This window comes from Amphiura filiformis, chromosome 6 (assembly GCF_039555335.1).
Source record: "Amphiura filiformis chromosome 6, Afil_fr2py, whole genome shotgun sequence".
Lineage (NCBI taxonomy): Eukaryota > Metazoa > Echinodermata > Ophiuroidea > Amphilepidida > Amphiuridae > Amphiura > Amphiura filiformis.
The window spans coordinates 36,994,566-37,013,865 of NC_092633.1; the positions used below are offsets into that span (position 1 = coordinate 36,994,566).

The 19,300-nt window shown below is 36.2% G+C and overlaps 1 protein-coding gene across 1 annotated transcript; it reads right to left on the minus strand.

The window, feature by feature from the left end:
- Positions 1-62: 62 nt before the first annotated feature.
- LOC140155371 (dnaJ homolog subfamily C member 15-like) lies at positions 63-19,295 on the minus strand. The gene is made up of 6 exons (XM_072178189.1): positions 19,169-19,295; positions 17,421-17,472; positions 14,485-14,546; positions 13,445-13,521; positions 7,347-7,417; positions 63-1,584 (listed from the first exon to the last, which is right to left on the minus strand). The coding sequence occupies exons 1-6, from the start codon at positions 19,169-19,171 to the stop codon at positions 1,508-1,510; spliced, it is 342 nt and encodes a 113-aa protein (XP_072034290.1). The 5' UTR covers positions 19,172-19,295; the 3' UTR covers positions 63-1,507.
- Positions 19,296-19,300: the final 5 nt, after the last annotated feature.

Below are 19,300 nucleotides of genomic sequence, written 5' to 3' on the forward strand. Positions count from 1 at the left end.
GTTTTTAAAGTTCACCGACAAGCATGAATACCTGCGGATGCACGGAGTTCGGGGACCGGGGGAAGAAAAGGAGGTATGGTTCATTCATATTGAACATAGCAGAAAATATAGAATTCTTCTTAAGATATTGACTTTGAACACCAAGTGAGAAGCAATCCTGGCAAGTTAAATACTATTTTGAAGTTAATAATCCAAATATGAAACCTGCTACTACTAAATGCGTATCAAGTCGTAAGTAGTTTCGAGACATCCTGGCTGACTTGAGTTGTTGTTCTTTGTTTGCTGTGCACCTGTACAAGCCAGGAGTATGTCCTTTGTGAATGGCCCATTGTGCCCACATTCACGAAGGACATACAGACACACTTCTGGCTTGAACATGTGCGTGAAACAAAAGAACACCAACGCAGTAGCCAGGGCGCTTTGAAACTATCAACTTGAGACTTGACACTTATTTTGTGGTAGCAGGTCACATATGACGTGCAACTTTCCTCTCATTTTTATTAGATTTCACTGAAAACCTCATGTTTCTCTTCAACTTTTGTTAAAACATTAAAGGCCCATTCAGTGATTTGATCACCCGGACGATCGTAAAAATCACCAAAATTCAGATTTTGGTGCCTTCATCGTTGTCATAGATGTGCTAACATAGCTTGCTAGTGGTTTGACCGAAAGCTGTGTATCTAAGACAAATTAGGGCATTTTACATGAATCTGTAATTTATACACTAACGTCAATACTGCTGTTTTCTTAGTTTTTTGCCAAATTTTTCATTCAAAAATACCAAATGGCAATTTGAATGACTTATCCTTCACAATTTTTTTACAAATAAAACAAATAATCTTTTTATACTTTCACTGGGATCACTAAATAGGACTTTAATCAAGTTCAGTCATCACACAAATGAAGGGAAACATGTGCATTAACATATTGCAGTATTCATTTAACAAAAAAAACAAAATTTAATGTTCCCCAAGAATTTTGTTAATTATACGTAATGTTTTTCATCACATTTTGGCCTGTGTTTGTGCTTTCTTTTAAACAGGCATGAGAATTTTCAGTTTTAAAACTGAATTCAGTTGTTTTTTTTAGTCAAAATTTCCGCAACTTAATTTCAGCCTGTGTTTGGTACATTTTGCCCAATTTCAAACGCATTTTCGTTTTTTTTAAGGAAAGTGCAGTCTCATGCCTGTTTAAATTATTATAACATGGTTCTAAGTTGTTATGCTGTTTGACTAAAAACTACCAACATGACAGACACACACTGTTTATCTGCTTTGCAAAAGACCGCACCCTGAAGTAATTACAAACTAGATAAATAAGATTGTAAAAAGCTTCCTGGTCTCTTTCTGATTAACATCTCCACATCGGCTCTTTCACACACGGCAAGTTTTTACATCCAAAAGCAGTTCAGTATTTCAATAAACCTGCTTACTGGGGAAGACAGTCTGCTATGGTGACATTTTTCTTTGACATAAATAGTCCATACAATTTTGCACATAAGTTCATTTCACATAGATTTCTTTGATTGGCTTTCCATGTAGTCCTTTGCTTCATTGATCTTTGCTGCAATATAGGGTGAGCCACCTATAAACAAGAATAAATATTATAAAAAGATGTTATCTACAATACATTGTCAAAATGTGTTATGGCCTAGTTTCTGGTATTTTTAATTTTTAACGTGCTGAAATGCCACTTTATTGTATTGGTGTCAAGCCTAAGCCCTTCCATAACCTCCCAAACCTCCCCTTTCCCCTACCAGTCAACCGCCGGTCAAATTTTGATTTCATCAATCAGGATTTGTTGGGAGAATTGGGGCAATTACATTACCCTGTTGAAAGTGACCAACACTTTTGACGAGCATTGTAGCTGATCATCACCTACATTTACATGTCAAAGTACAAGTATAGGTGCCCGCACAATGATAAATCCATCCTATGCTATATCAAATACCTAAAATCCAGGTCCTGTGAGCTTCCAGGAGCGCTGCCCCAGACCCTTAGCGTTGCTAGGGCCATTAACGTGGGCCCCTAGACTCCACCAGTTAGTCACTGTACTCTGCTATGCAGAGCTCCACTCTCATGTATAGTGGCACTTTTAAATTCTAAATAATTATTTGAAAGTAGCACTTCAGGAAATAGGTGAGGACCCCTGGTCTAGAGAATTAAAAAAAAAAATGTTTGTGCAATTGAAGAAGTGACATCATGGAATCAAACAGCAATGCTGAAAAGATATTTTGCTTGATGCTCCATTTTCAATTGTGTATTGCAGGAAGTGCCTGCATGGGCAGGATCCTTCAACCTTGACTCACTATTATTAAGTCTATTTTTATCTTATCAGGTAGCTTCTGGTCACCTAAATCTCACCTTTGTTTCATAACCACTAAGGTATAAAACATTTTTAGGTTTTGGCTAGAGCTCCCTCTTAAAAAGTATTTAATTTCATTGTGGGAATGTGATGATATTAAGGTATGGCTTCTGGTATGAACTGCATAGATATTACTGAATTGAAGCAACAAACAAGGGGCAATCATTTATTTGGCCAAAATTAAAGGAGTATGTCATGATCCTAGCATCCTCTTTTTATGACATTTTTTAATAGACATCAACGAAAAAAGCTTATTTCCAAAATTTCAGTCAATTTCGATTTTGCTTTTGCGCATTGTGCATGATTATGTGCATTACATACACACAATACTAAGGCCTACCCTTACCAAACATGAATGCCTATTTGGCATTCTGTAGGTATTCACCAAGCCCTCAAGTGCCAAGGATAGCGGTACTAGGTGGTCACTAGCACTCAGCAGCTAATGAATGCCTATAGAGCTGGTTCACAGGCATTCCGAATGCCTCACAAGAATGCTACCGAATGCCTATTTACTCATTAAGCCCTCGTTAAAGCTCAATGCTATTAACTTAGGCATTCCTAAGCATTCGTAACTTAGGCATTCCTTTAATTAGGCGGTTTGCTATAGGCACTCAGTGGCATTCGGATAAGTCATAGGCATTCGGTTAAAAAAATTCTTAAGTAATAGGCATTCCACTGAAAAATTTCTAAGTATTAGGCATTCGGTTAAAAAATTCTTAAGTAATAGGCATTCCACTGAAAAATTTCTAAGTATTAGGCATTCGGTTAAAAAATTTCTAAGTAATAGGCATTCCATTCAATTAGGCATTCTGCTAATAGCCTTGACTAGCATTCCTTAGTGGTTGACCCAAGGGTCAAGCAGGTGCATGATGGGAATATATTTCTAACTGCCATTTTGAACTGGTGTGAATGCAGAGATGATGGTTTCTTAATCCTTTCATGTTTCCAGCTTTATTATAGGCCTTATTTTTCACTCTTTACATTTGGGATGTTACATGACAATGCATATTATGTGGACAACATCATACATGTATGGGATCCATGTAGTTATCTTTGTGTACAATAATTATGCCACAATATGGATGGTGTAAGTATAGGTAAGCTTAAATATGACTAGATGTAACTTTGAATATAGGTTTTTATGCAGGCAGTTTCTTGAAATATGGAATGGTCTAGTGTTAGGAAAGAGGAGCTAGTTACCATATTGGGGCATTATTGTTAACATTAATAATAATAGTGTACAGTTATACCATGCACTAATCCACTAAAAAATGCACTCATATGTAAGGACCGTCGATGTTAGGATTTTTAAAATCGATATATCGGTCACTCATTATCGATAATAATCGATAAATCGATTTTCCTCCCAATTTTAGTGACCTGAAAATTCAAGTCACTAAGCTTCTAAAATTTGAATTAGGCATATGGAAATGTATTAGAAACTTTTAATAGTGGTGAGGTAAAATAACACTTATTGATTCTAGAAGTTTTACATTTCAAAACACGCCTGTACTGACATAATTGCGGCAGTTAACACACTGCTTACGCCCGATTTTTGGATTTTTTTTTCATTATCGGCAACTCCGATATATCGATTTTCTTCCGAAAGTGATATCTGCGATATTGATATTATTGGATAGCCGATTTTTTGATTATTATCGATTCATCGACGGCCATATGGCGCAAGAAGAGCTCAAGCAAAGAGCAATGAAACCTCAAACAATGAAACAAAACAACAACGACAAATTACGACGTAGCTATAATTATTTTGTGTATTTATAAAACACACTGATCCCAGTGGGCACACCTAACGTTGAAATCAGGTTGAAATTTCGACGTCTACTAGTTGAAATCGGGTTGAAATCATGTTGTATTTGCAAATGGACTTCAACCTGATTTCAACCTCCTTAAATTTTGCATTGAAAGTTGGTTGAAACCAGGTTGAAATTTCAATGTGATTTCAACTAACCGTAAGGTTAAAATCAGGTTGAAATCAGGTTAGGTTGAAACTTCGATGTTGTTTCAACGTTGATACAACATCAAAATCCTAACCTGTGCCCACTGGGATGTACTCAATCTATCAGTTATCAATTTGATCATGCAATTTATGCTCTTGCTGATGCACATGGCTATATTTGAGTTAAATTTGTGCATATTTTTAATCCTTACTCTCCTAGAATTCCTATAGCAACCCCTATAGGGGTTCAAGTGCTATCTCGGGAAAATATGGGAAATCATATGGAAAAATATTTATCATGAGCCTCATTTGATCAGGAAAATGGGAAAATTAGCGGAAATTGTCTTTTTCACTCTTGACCTAAAAATATCATAGACTCGACAAAGACATACGCTGTACTGAACTAAAATGCCTCTGCATCTGTCACAATGGATAAAAAATGGTTCTGGGCTATTACCATGTGCGATTTTCTGCAGTGCATTATATTCCTATTACGGTCACTCTCGTAGAATTGCTTAGCCAGCATATACAGCCTGTCTCAAAAAAAATTGTGCAAGTAAAAAACGCCCTCTTTGGCAATTAGAAAATACCATTGTGACATGATGCTTACATCAACGTCAAGGGCGTAGTCTTAGCTCTCAAATGCCGTTTACTCTGTTCCATTTGCTTGTTTCAATCTCGAGATATGTTTATTTAACAACGAAAGGGCAAAATCACAATTGTGCCACTTTTACTAGGCAAGAGAGCTGTACATCAATGAGCTGACGTTGATGCGTCTAATGCACTCCCCCTTTGGGACTCGTGCATTAGACGCATCATTCGCATCAACATCAGCGCGCGTGCATTATTTTGTCTAATTTCTCTCCCAACAAGTAATATAAACCTATAAAGTCGTATGCACAAAAGAGTTAGACCGGGTCTAAAGTTAGACCTGGTCTAAGTGGAATTTAGTACCATGAGAAGGACATTTTCCTTTACATTTGCATAAGTTATTTTGTATTATTTTTGAACGTTGCATTACAATCTTTAGAATGTGCTAGCTACTTTAGGAAGGAAAAAAGAGTAGGCCTAAAGGACCATTCCTGATGGAACTTAATTCCAGTTAGACCAGGTCTAACTTTAGACCCTGCCTAACTCTTTTGTGCATATGGACCTTAGTGTGCAATATGTGTTTGTCTTTTAACATGTCTTGAGTGACTAAGAGAACAGTATTTCCCATGATAAAATCACTGACGTGCACATGGATTTAAATTTACAACAGAATGTGAAATAGTTATTCTTTTAATCTGTCGAAAAAGAGAATCATTATTCCTGCATCATGATAAAATAGTAAAAAATTTGTATTGTGTAATTGATGCATTCTTTTGATTTCACGAAGGAACCCTTGATAAACTTGATGCTATCACTGATTTACATGTAAAGCATCTTCCTAGTAAAAGTGGCACAAATGTGATTTTACTCTTTAAATCGTTAACTAAGCATATCTCGAGATTAAAACAAGCAAATTGAACAGAGCAAACGGCATTTGAGAGCTAAGACTACGTTCTTGACGTTGATGTAAGCATCATGTCACAACGGTATTTTCTAATTGCCAAAGAGGGCGCTTTTCACTTGCACAATTTTTTTTGAGACAGGCTGTAGCTATATAATTATATAGTGGTTCGAGTGCCTCACCTGTAAGTGGTTGGAATACCTATAGGCGGTTGGAATGCCTATAGGCGGTTGGAATGCTTCTGAGGCGATTGGAAATTTCTTTGGCGGTTGGAGTGCTTCATAGGCGGTTGGAATGCCACTAAGTGGTTCGAGGGCCTAGCTCATTTACATATTTCGCCTCTGAGGAGGGCTTATGAACCACTTACGAACCGCTTATAGCGGTTGAGGGCTAAATAAGTGGTTCGAGTGCTAACCGGTAGGCGGTTGGAATGCTTCTGAGGCAGTTGGTATGCTTCCTAGCGGTTGGAATGCTTCCTAGCGGTTGGAATGCTTCCTAGGCGGTTGGAATGCTTCCCAAGCGGTTCGAATGCTTCCTAGGTGGTTTAAATGCTAGGCGGTTTGAATGCCTCCTTAGTGGTTCGAATGCCTCCTTAGTGGTTCGAGTGCTTAGCTCATTTACATATTTCACCTCTGAGGAGGGCTTATGAACCACTTATGAACCGCTATAAGCGGTTGAGGGCTAGCAAACAGGCGGTTGAGTGCTAATAACCGCCTATTAACTCAATGTTATAGTATTGGAGGCATTCACCATTTAGGCATTCATTAACGGTTCTTTACCATTCAATGGAATGCCTAGTGAGTGCTTAGGGAATGCTAGTTTTTTAGGTAAGGGTAAAAACAAATTGTTTGATTGGCATAGCCCGACCGACCCTGAAAATAGGCCCGACCCTAGACTTTTTTTTGATTTTTTGCAAAAAAAATTTAAAATAAGAAACAAAAAAGTTCCAAGGCCTTCATCATATTAGTGCTGTAATCGATAAGCTTTCTGGGTATCGATATGTCGGGAGGCAAACATCCGACATGTCGATACTATTATCGATACTCACACAGTTTGAAACACGGATTTGAGTTTACCAATTTTATTATCAGTAAGTTCCAGAAACAAGTTAACAACAAGTGTATTGAAGCCTAACAGCTAAAACTACATGGATCATGCATTAAACAAACGAAAGTGGTATTGCAAATCCGCAATTTTACATGACTTTGGCAATGTGTGCCATGTCGTTTGTGTATCGATACTGACATTGAGTGTTTCGACATGTCGGAAGTCTATGTATTTTCCGACTATCGATACTTACGACAATCGATTACAGCACTACATCATATGCAATTTACAGCTTAAAAATGTGTGTGTAAAAAAAGAATAAAAAAATTGGCGACCGACCTACCCTAATTTTTTTTATGTTACACCAATCAAACAATTTTTTAGGTCTAACCAATCACAGGCTGTGCTGGAGTTTGATTGACAGAATCATTAGACACAAACTTTACAACTTTTATTACAGCTTGTGAAAGACTCCATGCAACTTACCTCTATCTGGATGGTTTAACAACATTATTCTTCTGTGAGCTTCTCTTAATTTTGTCCTACTAGTCGATGGGCTGTTGGTCAAACAAACACAAGGTAGATCATGTGGTTAGAACGGGGGTTAGAAGTTGTTAAATAAAGGGTTGGTCTTTTTTTTTAATTTGAAAAACAAAAATAAAACGTGATTAAAAAATTTTAAAATCAGAAATGCTTTTTAAAACACCAATTCGCCATAGAAGTAGTGATGTGACAGGATTAATTTACTACCATAGCGATAGGTGAAAACAATTGTTGAATAGAAGTAGTGATGTGACAGGATTAATTTACTACCATAGCGATAGGTGAAAACAATTGTTGAATAGAAGTAGTGATGTGACAGGATTAATTTACTACCATAGTGATAGGTGAAAACAATTGTTGAATAGAAGTAGTGATGTGACAGGATTAATTTACTACCATAGTGATAGGTGAAAACAATTGTTGAATAGAAGTAGTGATGTGACAGGATTAATTTACTACCATAGCGATAGGTGAAAACAATTGTTGAATAGAAGTAGTGATGTGACAGGATTAATTTACTACCATAGTGATAGGTGAAAACAATTGTTGAATAGAAGTAGTGATGTGACAGGATTAATTTACTACCATAGTGATAGGTGAAAACAATTGTTGAATAGAAGTAGTGATGTGACAGGATTAATTTACTACCATAGCGATAGGTGAAAACAATTGTTGAATAGAAGTAGTGATGTGACAGGATTAATTTACTACCATAGTGATAGGTGAAAACAATTGTTGAATAGAAGTAGTGATGTGACAGGATTAATTTACTACCATAGCGATAGGTGAAAACAATTGTTGAATAGAAGTAGTGATGTGACAGGATTAATTTACTACCATAGCGATAGGTGAAAACAATTGTTGAATAGAAGTAGTGATGTGACAGGATTAATTTACTACCATAGTGATAGGTGAAAACAATTGTTGAATAGAAGTAGTGATGTGACAGGATTAATTTACTACCATAGCGATAGGTGAAAACAATTGTTGAATAGAAGTAGTGATGTGACAGGATTAATTTACTACCATAGCGATAGGTGAAAACAATTGTTGAATAGAAGTAGTGATGTGACAGGATTAATTTACTACCATAGTGATAGGTGAAAACAATTGTTGAATAGAAGTAGTGATGTGACAGGATTAATTTACTACCATAGCGATAGGTGAAAACAATTGTTGAATAGAAGTAGTGATGTGACAGGATTAATTTACTACCATAGTGATAGGTGAAAACAATTGTTGAATAGAAGTAGTGATGTGACAGGATTAATTTACTACCATAGTGATAGGTGAAAACAATTGTTGAATAGAAGTAGTGATGTGACAGGATTAATTTACTACCATAGCGATAGGTGAAAACAATTGTTGAATAGAAGTAGTGATGTGACAGGATTAATTTACTACCATAGCGATAGGTGAAAACAATTGTTGAATAGAAGTAGTGATGTGACAGGATTAATTTACTACCATAGTGATAGGTGAAAACAATTGTTGAATAGAAGTAGTGATGTGACAGGATTAATTTACTACCATAGCGATAGGTGAAAACAATTGTTGAATAGAAGTAGTGATGTGACAGGATTAATTTACTACCATAGCGATAGGTGAAAACAATTGTTGAATAGAAGTAGTGATGTGACAGGATTAATTTACTACCATAGTGATAGGTGAAAACAATTGTTGAATAGAAGTAGTGATGTGACAGGATTAATTTACTACCATAGTGATAGGTGAAAACAATTGTTGAATAGAAGTAGTGATGTGACAGGATTAATTTACTACCATAGCGATAGGTGAAAACAATTGTTGAATAGAAGTAGTGATGTGACAGGATTAATTTACTACCATAGCGATAGGTGAAAACAATTGTTGAGTAGAAGTAGTGATGTGACAGGATTAATTTACTACCATAGCGATAGGTGAAAACAATTGTTGAGTAGAAGTAGTGATGTGACAGGATTAATTTACTACCATAGCGATAGGTGAAAACAATTGTTGAATAGAAGTAGTGATGTGACAGGATTAATTTACTACCATAGTGATAGGTGAAAACAATTGTTGAATAGAAGTAGTGATGTGACAGGATTAATTTACTACCATAGTGATAGGTGAAAACAATTGTTGAATAGAAGTAGTGATGTGACAGGATTAATTTACTACCATAGCGATAGGTGAAAACAATTGTTGAATAGAAGTAGTGATGTGACAGGATTAATTTACTACCATAGCGATAGGTGAAAACAATTGTTGAATAGAAGTAGTGATGTGACAGGATTAATTTACTACCATAGCGATAGGTGAAAACAATTGTTGAGTAGAAGTAGTGATGTGACAGGATTAATTTACTACCATAGCGATAGGTGAAAACAATTGTTGAGTAGAAGTAGTGATGTGACAGGATTAATTTACTACCATAGTGATAGGTGAAAACAATTGTTGAATAGAAGTAGTGATGTGACAGGATTAATTTACTACCATAGTGATAGGTGAAAACAATTGTTGAATAGAAGTAGTGATGTGACAGGATTAATTTACTACCATAGTGATAGGTGAAAACAATTGTTGAATAGAAGTAGTGATGTGACAGGATTAATTTACTACCATAGTGATAGGTGAAAACAATTGTTGAATAGAAGTAGTGATGTGACAGGATTAATTTACTACCATAGTGATAGGTGAAAACAATTGTTGAATAGAAGTAGTGATGTGACAGGATTAATTTACTACCATAGCGATAGGTGAAAACAATTGTTGAATAGAAGTAGTGATGTGACAGGATTAATTTACTACCATAGCGATAGGTGAAAACAATTGTTGAATAGAAGTAGTGATGTGACAGGATTAATTTACTACCATAGTGATAGGTGAAAACAATTGTTGAATAGAAGTAGTGATGTGACAGGATTAATTTACTACCATAGTGATAGGTGAAAACAATTGTTGAATAGAAGTAGTGATGTGACAGGATTAATTTACTACCATAGTGATAGGTGAAAACAATTGTTGAATAGAAGTAGTGATGTGACAGGATTAATTTACTACCATAGTGATAGGTGAAAACAATTGTTGAATAGAAGTAGTGATGTGACAGGATTAATTTACTACCATAGTGATAGGTGAAAACAATTGTTGAATAGAAGTAGTGATGTGACAGGATTAATTTACTACCATAGCGATAGGTGAAAACAATTGTTGAATAGAAGTAGTGATGTGACAGGATTAATTTACTACCATAGCGATAGGTGAAAACAATTGTTGAATAGAAGTAGTGATGTGACAGGATTAATTTACTACCATAGTGATAGGTGAAAACAATTGTTGAATAGAAGTAGTGATGTGACAGGATTAATTTACTACCATAGCGATAGGTGAAAACAATTGTTGAATAGAAGTAGTGATGTGACAGGATTAATTTACTACCATAGTGATAGGTGAAAACAATTGTTGAATAGAAGTAGTGATGTGACAGGATTAATTTACTACCATAGCGATAGGTGAAAACAATTGTTGAATAGAAGTAGTGATGTGACAGGATTAATTTACTACCATAGCGATAGGTGAAAACAATTGTTGAATAGAAGTAGTGATGTGACAGGATTAATTTACTACCATAGTGATAGGTGAAAACAATTGTTGAATAGAAGTAGTGATGTGACAGGATTAATTTACTACCATAGCGATAGGTGAAAACAATTGTTGAATAGAAGTAGTGATGTGACAGGATTAATTTACTACCATAGTGATAGGTGAAAACAATTGTTGAATAGAAGTAGTGATGTGACAGGATTAATTTACTACCATAGTGATAGGTGAAAACAATTGTTGAATAGAAGTAGTGATGTGACAGGATTAATTTACTACCATAGCGATAGGTGAAAACAATTGTTGAGTAGAAGTAGTGATGTGACAGGATTAATTTACTACCATAGCGATAGGTGAAAACAATTGTTGAATAGAAGTAGTGATGTGACAGGATTAATTTACTACCATAGTGATAGGTGAAAACAATTGTTGAATAGAAGTAGTGATGTGACAGGATTAATTTACTACCATAGCGATAGGTGAAAACAATTGTTGAATAGAAGTAGTGATGTGACAGGATTAATTTACTACCATAGCGATAGGTGAAAACAATTGTTGAATAGAAGTAGTGATGTGACAGGATTAATTTACTACCATAGTGATAGGTGAAAACAATTGTTGAATAGAAGTAGTGATGTGACAGGATTAATTTACTACCATAGTGATAGGTGAAAACAATTGTTGAATAGAAGTAGTGATGTGACAGGATTAATTTACTACCATAGCGATAGGTGAAAACAATTGTTGAATAGAAGTAGTGATGTGACAGGATTAATTTACTACCATAGCGATAGGTGAAAACAATTGTTGAATAGAAGTAGTGATGTGACAGGATTAATTTACTACCATAGTGATAGGTGAAAACAATTGTTGAATAGAAGTAGTGATGTGACAGGATTAATTTACTACCATAGCGATAGGTGAAAACAATTGTTGAATAGAAGTAGTGATGTGACAGGATTAATTTACTACCATAGTGATAGGTGAAAACAATTGTTGAATAGAAGTAGTGATGTGACAGGATTAATTTACTACCATAGCGATAGGTGAAAACAATTGTTGAATAGAAGTAGTGACGTGACAGGATTAATTTACTACCATAGCGATAGGTGAAAACAATTGTTGAATAGAAGTAGTGACGTGACAGGATTAATTTACTACCATAGCGATAGGTGAAAACAATTGTTGAATAGAAGTAGTGATGTGACAGGATTAATTTACTACCATAGCGATAGGTGAAAACAATTGAATACCTGAGTGAAAGAAGGGCCCAACTCCATCAAAACTGTTTTTGAGATATTAAGAAAAAACTTAATATTTGGAAAAGTTTTGTAGACAGAATTTTTTCATCTTCAGGGGACCTTTAATACATGAAAATACAATATTACATACATTCGAAATTATATATGATGTTTCCATGGTAACAGTACGGGTCATAATATGAGCTGGAGTTGGGCCCTTCTTCCACTAATATATTGTAAGTGCCAGTTCCGTAAGCAGATGTGTTATAAATAGCTACAGAAATTTGATAATTATCTATTAATTGCACAAGTAGAAGTATGTAATATGTTAGTAAGAAAGTATATTGCAGTGAAAAGCAGATTTCATGGATGAACAAAATTCCTCTTTAACCCACTATTTGTGGAAGAAGGGCCCAACTCCATGGAGTTGGGCCTTTCTTCCATGAAAACCATGATTATTAAGTGTACGTGGACTTTCACACACAAGGAAGAACAGTCTACTGGCAATAAAATGCTGGGTCTAACTCATTTTTGTAAAAAATTGGAGTTGGGCCCTTCTTCCACTCAGGTATTCAATTGTTGAATGTATTGCCCTTTTCACATTATGCAGAGTCCATATATGTTTCAAACATGTACGACTAGTGTCTTTGAAAAGGGTGATACTGTATTCAATCTATGATTGCAGGTGATGAGTGCAGCCTACTTATAGTGCAGAGTAATATATTCAAAAATTGTTTTTACCTATCGCTATGTTAATTAACCCTGTTACATCACTACTTCTACAGCGAATAGGTGTATATTGTAAGTTATCTAAAATCACAAAGATTTTCAATCATGGGCTAGAGCAGATGATCAAATAAGCCAAACATATATTGAATTGTCCATAATTAATAAAATTAAAATTTTTAATATAAAGTTGTAAAAAGAATCATCAACTGATTTAAATTAACCAACCCTGATTAAAAACAAGTTGTTTGCCCAATAAAAACAAACCTAGCCATCACACAATGGAAATTTTACCTTTCCCCCTTTGTAATTTTACCCTTCCCCCTAAGCAATTTTACCTCTCCCCATTGGCAATTACCCGCTCCCCTTGGTAATTTTACCCGTCCCCATTTTCAATTTTGCCTAGTAGGTTACTTTTTGTCGGACGTATCTTTTACAATAGGATGCATGTACTTATTATCACAATGCAGCTTTTGACAAATCCCTTCTTACCTTACTCCTAGAATTAAGGCTGCTTCTCTTTTTGACATCTTGGGCTCAAAACCACCTTTGTAATAACTAGAAAATGACTGCAAGGTAAAACAAACAACAATTGTGTCATGAAAAATCAGTCTTGAAGTTGGGCAAATTCATTTTTCTATTTAAAGGAGGATTTTGTGATCCTAGCATCCTCTTTTTATGACATTTTCCAGAAGATATCCACAAAAAAAACCTTATTCCCAAAATTTCAGTTGATTCCGATTTTGTGTTTGCGAGTTATGCACGATTATGTGTATTACACTGCTCCATAGGCCACTGTCATAATTTCATTCTGGTATACCAGAACAAAATTCAAATTTGGTGATATTTTTGCTAAACAAATTAATCTGCAAGAAATTCTTGGTACATAAACATTATGTAGCCAGAGGTTTCCAATGGTATAAAAATCTCAACTTTTTTTGAGAAAAGTGGGGGGATGAGGCTGTGGATCATGAAATGCCCTTTATTGTACAAGCATTAGTAAAGCTTCCTTTAGTAGGAAGCACATTTACATTGGACCATTAGTTCTAAGATATGAGCAGTAAAGAGTTATAATAAAAGAATGGACATTTTTCCCTTTGTTTGGCTATATCTCAAATCTTAATTACCCTTGCGACCCATTATTCAAATCATGCACTGTGATTTGTTAAAACTCATCAAGTGAGAGCCCTTTGTTCACAGTAGTGGGTCAAGCACCTAACACAATATACACAGAGCATTACGCTTGATTACGCGCACAATATTTTCATGATATGCACTGCCACTTACTGTGTATGCGCAAAATATTTGGGCAAGAAAGTGGTATTTTATCTTCAAATTGCACTATATGGTAGTAAAAGAACATAAATAAATGGTGTACATATCATTATTATAACATCCAAAAAGTGTATCCTCTGCAGTAAAAACATTTAAATGGGTTTGACTGTACATTGTAAGTATCATTTATATTTTTAGGACATGTTGTCATTTGTCAAGTGACTGCATCATACACAGACAAACAAATTTGTACTTACTGGTTTGGGTATTTTGTGTGCATTTTGTGAAACCAGCTTCCCTGTTTGAAGAGCCAACCGTCCTGCAAATTCAATAAAATACACGTAAGAGAACTAAAGCGGTTACCGCACCATAGCTGAACCATGGGGCTTTGGCAGTATTGTGGTACATGTATATATATCACGCCTTTATGACCCCTTAATGACCTTAAATGAATATTAAATTATTTTAAACATGTTTAGAATGTCATAAGGATCATTGCATTTAAATTTCAGCTCAATTGGAACATTTTGAAAACTTGACCTTTGACCCTTTATGACCCTTAATGACCTTAAATGAATATTAAATTATTTTAAACATGTTAAGAATGTCATAAGGATCATTGCATTTAAATTTCAGCTCAATTGAACCATTTTGAAAACTTGACCTTTGACCCCTTAATGACCTTAAATGAATTTTAAAATCTTTACTAATAAAATAATAAGCGGGCTGTATCTGTCTATCTGTCTCTCTATCTGTCTGTCCGGCTATGCGTTCCGCCGCTTTGACGATCGAGCGAAATTTCGGATATGGGTAGGTGACGGAAAAGCATGTTGACTGGGTGGTTTTGAAGGGCCCCTCGAGGTCAAAGGTCATCTAGGGGCAAAATACCCCAACTGGATAGCAAAAGCAGCAGCAAGTGGATACAAAGATGTGTAATGGGCAACTATGGACAAGTTTCATTCAGCTTTTGGCTGTCTGCCCAATTTGAAATGCACTGTAATGTCTACCCAGAATGCATTGCTGCAAAGCTACAGGTGCACTATCTATCTATACTAATAAAATAATAAGCGGTCTCTATCTGTCTATCTGTCTATCTATCTGTCTATCTGTCTGTCCTGCTATGCGTTTCGCCGCACTTCGACGCATCGTGCTGAAATTTGGGATATAGATAGGTATTGGGAAAAGCATGTTGGCCATGTGGTTTTGAAGGTCATCGGAGGTCAAGGTCAAAGGTCAAAATTTCAAACTTTGTCCGATCGGGCCCAAACTTGGTGGGTGGAATCCTTGATAGGAGGGGAATGTAATGCGTGAAATAAAATCAAGGTCAACCGAGGTCAAAGGTCATTACGGAGGGGTCAAATTTCAAACTTTGCCCGATCGGGCTCAAACTTGGTGGGTCGAAACCTTCATATGAGGGGAGCATGAAAAACATTATATGGAGGTCATCCGAGGTCAAAGGTCATGGATTTCAAACTTTGTCCTATCAGCCTCAAACTTGTGGGTGGAATCCTTGATACGAGGGGAATATATGCGCAAAACAAAATTGAGGTCAACTGAGGTCAAAGGTCATTACAGAGGGGTCAAATTTCAAACTTCGTCCGATGGGGCTCAAACATGGTGGGTCCAAACCTTTGTATGAGGGGAGCATGAAAAACAATATATGGAGGCCATCCGAGGTCAAAGGTCATGGATTTCAAACTTTGTCCTTTCTGGCTCAAACTTGGTGAGTGGAATCCTTGATACAAGGGGAATATATGCGCAAAACAAAATTGAGGTCAACCGAGGTCAAAGGTCATGTAGGGGCTAATTTAAACTTTGCCCTATTGGGCTTAAACTTGATAGGTGGAATCCTTCAGTATGAGGAGCATGAAAAAAAAAAAAATACACCGAGGCCATCAGAGGTCAAAGGTCATCTAGGGTTAAACAGTATCGCTATCATGCCAGTGCTCTCACAGCATCAGGGCTCTCAAAGCCGCAGGTGCACTAGTATACTAATAAAATCGTAAGCTCTGTCTGTCCGTCTGTCCGGCAATGCGTTTCGCCGCGCTTCGACGCATCACTCCGATATTTCGGATATAGATAGGTATCGGGCATTCCACGCTTATGGGGTAGTTTGAAAGGTCATCGGAGGTCAAGGTCAAAGGTCAAAATTTCAACTTTGTCCGATCGGGCCCAAACTTGGTAGGTGGAATCCTTGATACGAGGCGAGTATATGCCCGAAATAAAATTGAGGTCAACCGAGGTCAAAGGTCATTACGGAGGGGTCAAATGTCAAACTTTGTCCGATCGGGCTCAAACTTGGTGGGTGGAATCCTTGATACGAGGGGAATATGCCCGAAATAAAATTGAGGTCAACTGAGGTCAAAGGTCATTACGGAGGGGTCATATTTCAAACTTTGTCCGATCGGGCTCAAACTTGGTGGGTGGAATCCTTGATGCGAGGGGAATATATGCCCGAAATGAAATGGGGGGTCAAACAGCATCACTATCTGATGCTGGTGGTGCTCTCATGTACAGCTACAGTGCCCTCACAGCCGCAGGTACTCTAGTATTTTAAACATGTTTAGAATGTCTTAAAGATCATTGCATTTAAATATCAGCTCAATTGGAGCATTTTTGGAAACTTGACCTTTGACCCCTTTATGACCCCTGGCCCTTAATGACCTTAAATGAATATTAAAATATTTTAAACATGTTTAGAATGTCATAAGGATCATTGCATATAAATTTCAGCTTAATTGGAGCATTTTTGGTTAAAATGACCTTTTTTGACCCCTGTGACCCCTTGGATGACCTCTGACGTTAGGAAATATTTTATCATATTCTTTACTTCTTTCTCTTTCATTTGACACCACTTGGGGGTTCATACCTTCGTGGCATTTAAAGATATGTCCATTTTAGACCAAATGGTTGGTAAGTAAGTAAGTAAGTAAGTAAGGGACATACACTAATATAGGCTGATACCATTTCATGGTTCAGCAAAAATAGTGAGAATAGTCTATAGAACATTCATCACATTGATAGTCAATCAATCAATTAATACATCAATCAATCAACCCATCAATCAATCAATTGTGTAGCTCTGGATTTATTGCTTACCATAGTAGACTCCTACATTGTACCTGCCCACGCTTACATTTTCAGCTCATAATTTCACTTAATATCCATACACATAATATATATCCACACTTACCTACATATGCTGCACCAGCTAGCCCTAATCCAACAACTATAAGGGTAGTAGACTGCAAAAGAAAATTTAGCACACAATAAAGAAGACTTAAAATAAAAATCTACATAATCATAATCTATAACAGCTGTACTCTATATCAGAAATGATTTTGACAGACCATATTCCAGTAGGTCTATTTTTTAAAACTAGACATGTATAAGCCTACATAGAATAGGCATGGGAACGTTAAACGCATGTACCGTTAAATGTACGCATGATCCGTTAAACGTTTAGCAATTGTGGTAAACGTGTAACACGCAAGTCATTTTGAACCTTCAATTTTCCATTTTTCAATGCTAATCAACAGTTGAAACTTGAAAGTAACAAAATCCGAAGATGACCTTAATAATTTACATGAAACTTGCTCAAAACATTCATTATTTAACACTAATACATTGAAATAATGCATAGTTTCTGACATATTTGGGCCGTTGACTTCGCCAATTTCAGGTGGTGGGAGCCGTGCATTCTCTAAATTCAGTAAATTTCCATTGTCAACCATGTAATTGAATGGGATTATTTTGAAATTTTAAAATGCTTGAAATATCACAAACAAATAGGCCTATGGTAATAAATAATATAAATACAAGCTAAAACCGTTGGGGTTCGAGCAGCTGGTTTTTGTACCCGAGCCGTTAGTCCCGGCGGGTATAATAATTTTCGAGTGTGACTCAATTTTACGGAATTACTCCTACTCCTAGCCTTAGGCTATGACATAATGTACTTGAAAAATTCTTGTAGATTAATTCATTTAACAAAATAATATTTATAGGCATACATACCGTAAATCTTTAAAAATCTCAACAGGAAAATGGAAGGAAATAGTCAAATATTTGCATCAAACTGCGATAATACGATGCAATACTGGGTTACTGGCGATCAGATGCTTTATAAAATTGTACTCCTGCTGCCCAACACATTTGTACAGATGCATAAATATTTTGTGGGATGTGCATTACTGCATTTCAGATTTTCCTGACCATGATTTACAGTTGCGAGTGTCCGATCTGACGCAGAGATTTTGAAGGCTAGTAGGAGCCTTGCTACAATCATGATGTGTGACATTATGACTATGCATGTTTATTTTGAGAATAAACGATAGGAATTTTTGTTTTTACTATACCCTCAACCGTGTGATAGACGACAGGCAGGTCCAATATCCAGTAGTGGATGCTGGCACAGCCGGCATCCACTACGTCGACGATATTTATTTTTTAAAGCAAAAACTAAGTTACTGTCATAAAAACTTGTTTACAACTTCATATTTGTTGCGTATACTGCTAGTGCGTGTGCATATTCCGCACTAGTCTACGCTTATAACTCGATACATACGCATGTGTACGCACACCTCTACAAGCGTGTTACGCATTTCATATCAACACTCATCATGACATGATGACGTGGGGTCGTCTACGACCTGATATACGACACCCAAAATCATGCGATTATCCAATCAGATTATGTGCCTACGAACTAGACCACTCCCACTGACTAAGAATAATGCATTATCATGTTATACTTAACTTTCATTATATAGTAACAAGTGAACAAGCATGATGACAAGCATGCAAAATTCGACATGTTCGAGTAAGCTTAACCATGTTAACTGTCTTAACACTGCAGATTTAGTGCATGACAGCATGAGTGATTACTAGTAATTGCATACGATGTTTTGTCCTAAACACGGGAAATTCATGCAGTCTACTTACCATACTTATTATCTAGATGAATTATTATATCATTTATGGGTCAAATTGATGGGAAAATGACGTGTTTCGCAATCAACTGCGTGCAATAAAATCTGATGTAATCCGATCCTGTTTTGCGCAGATGTCGCGCGC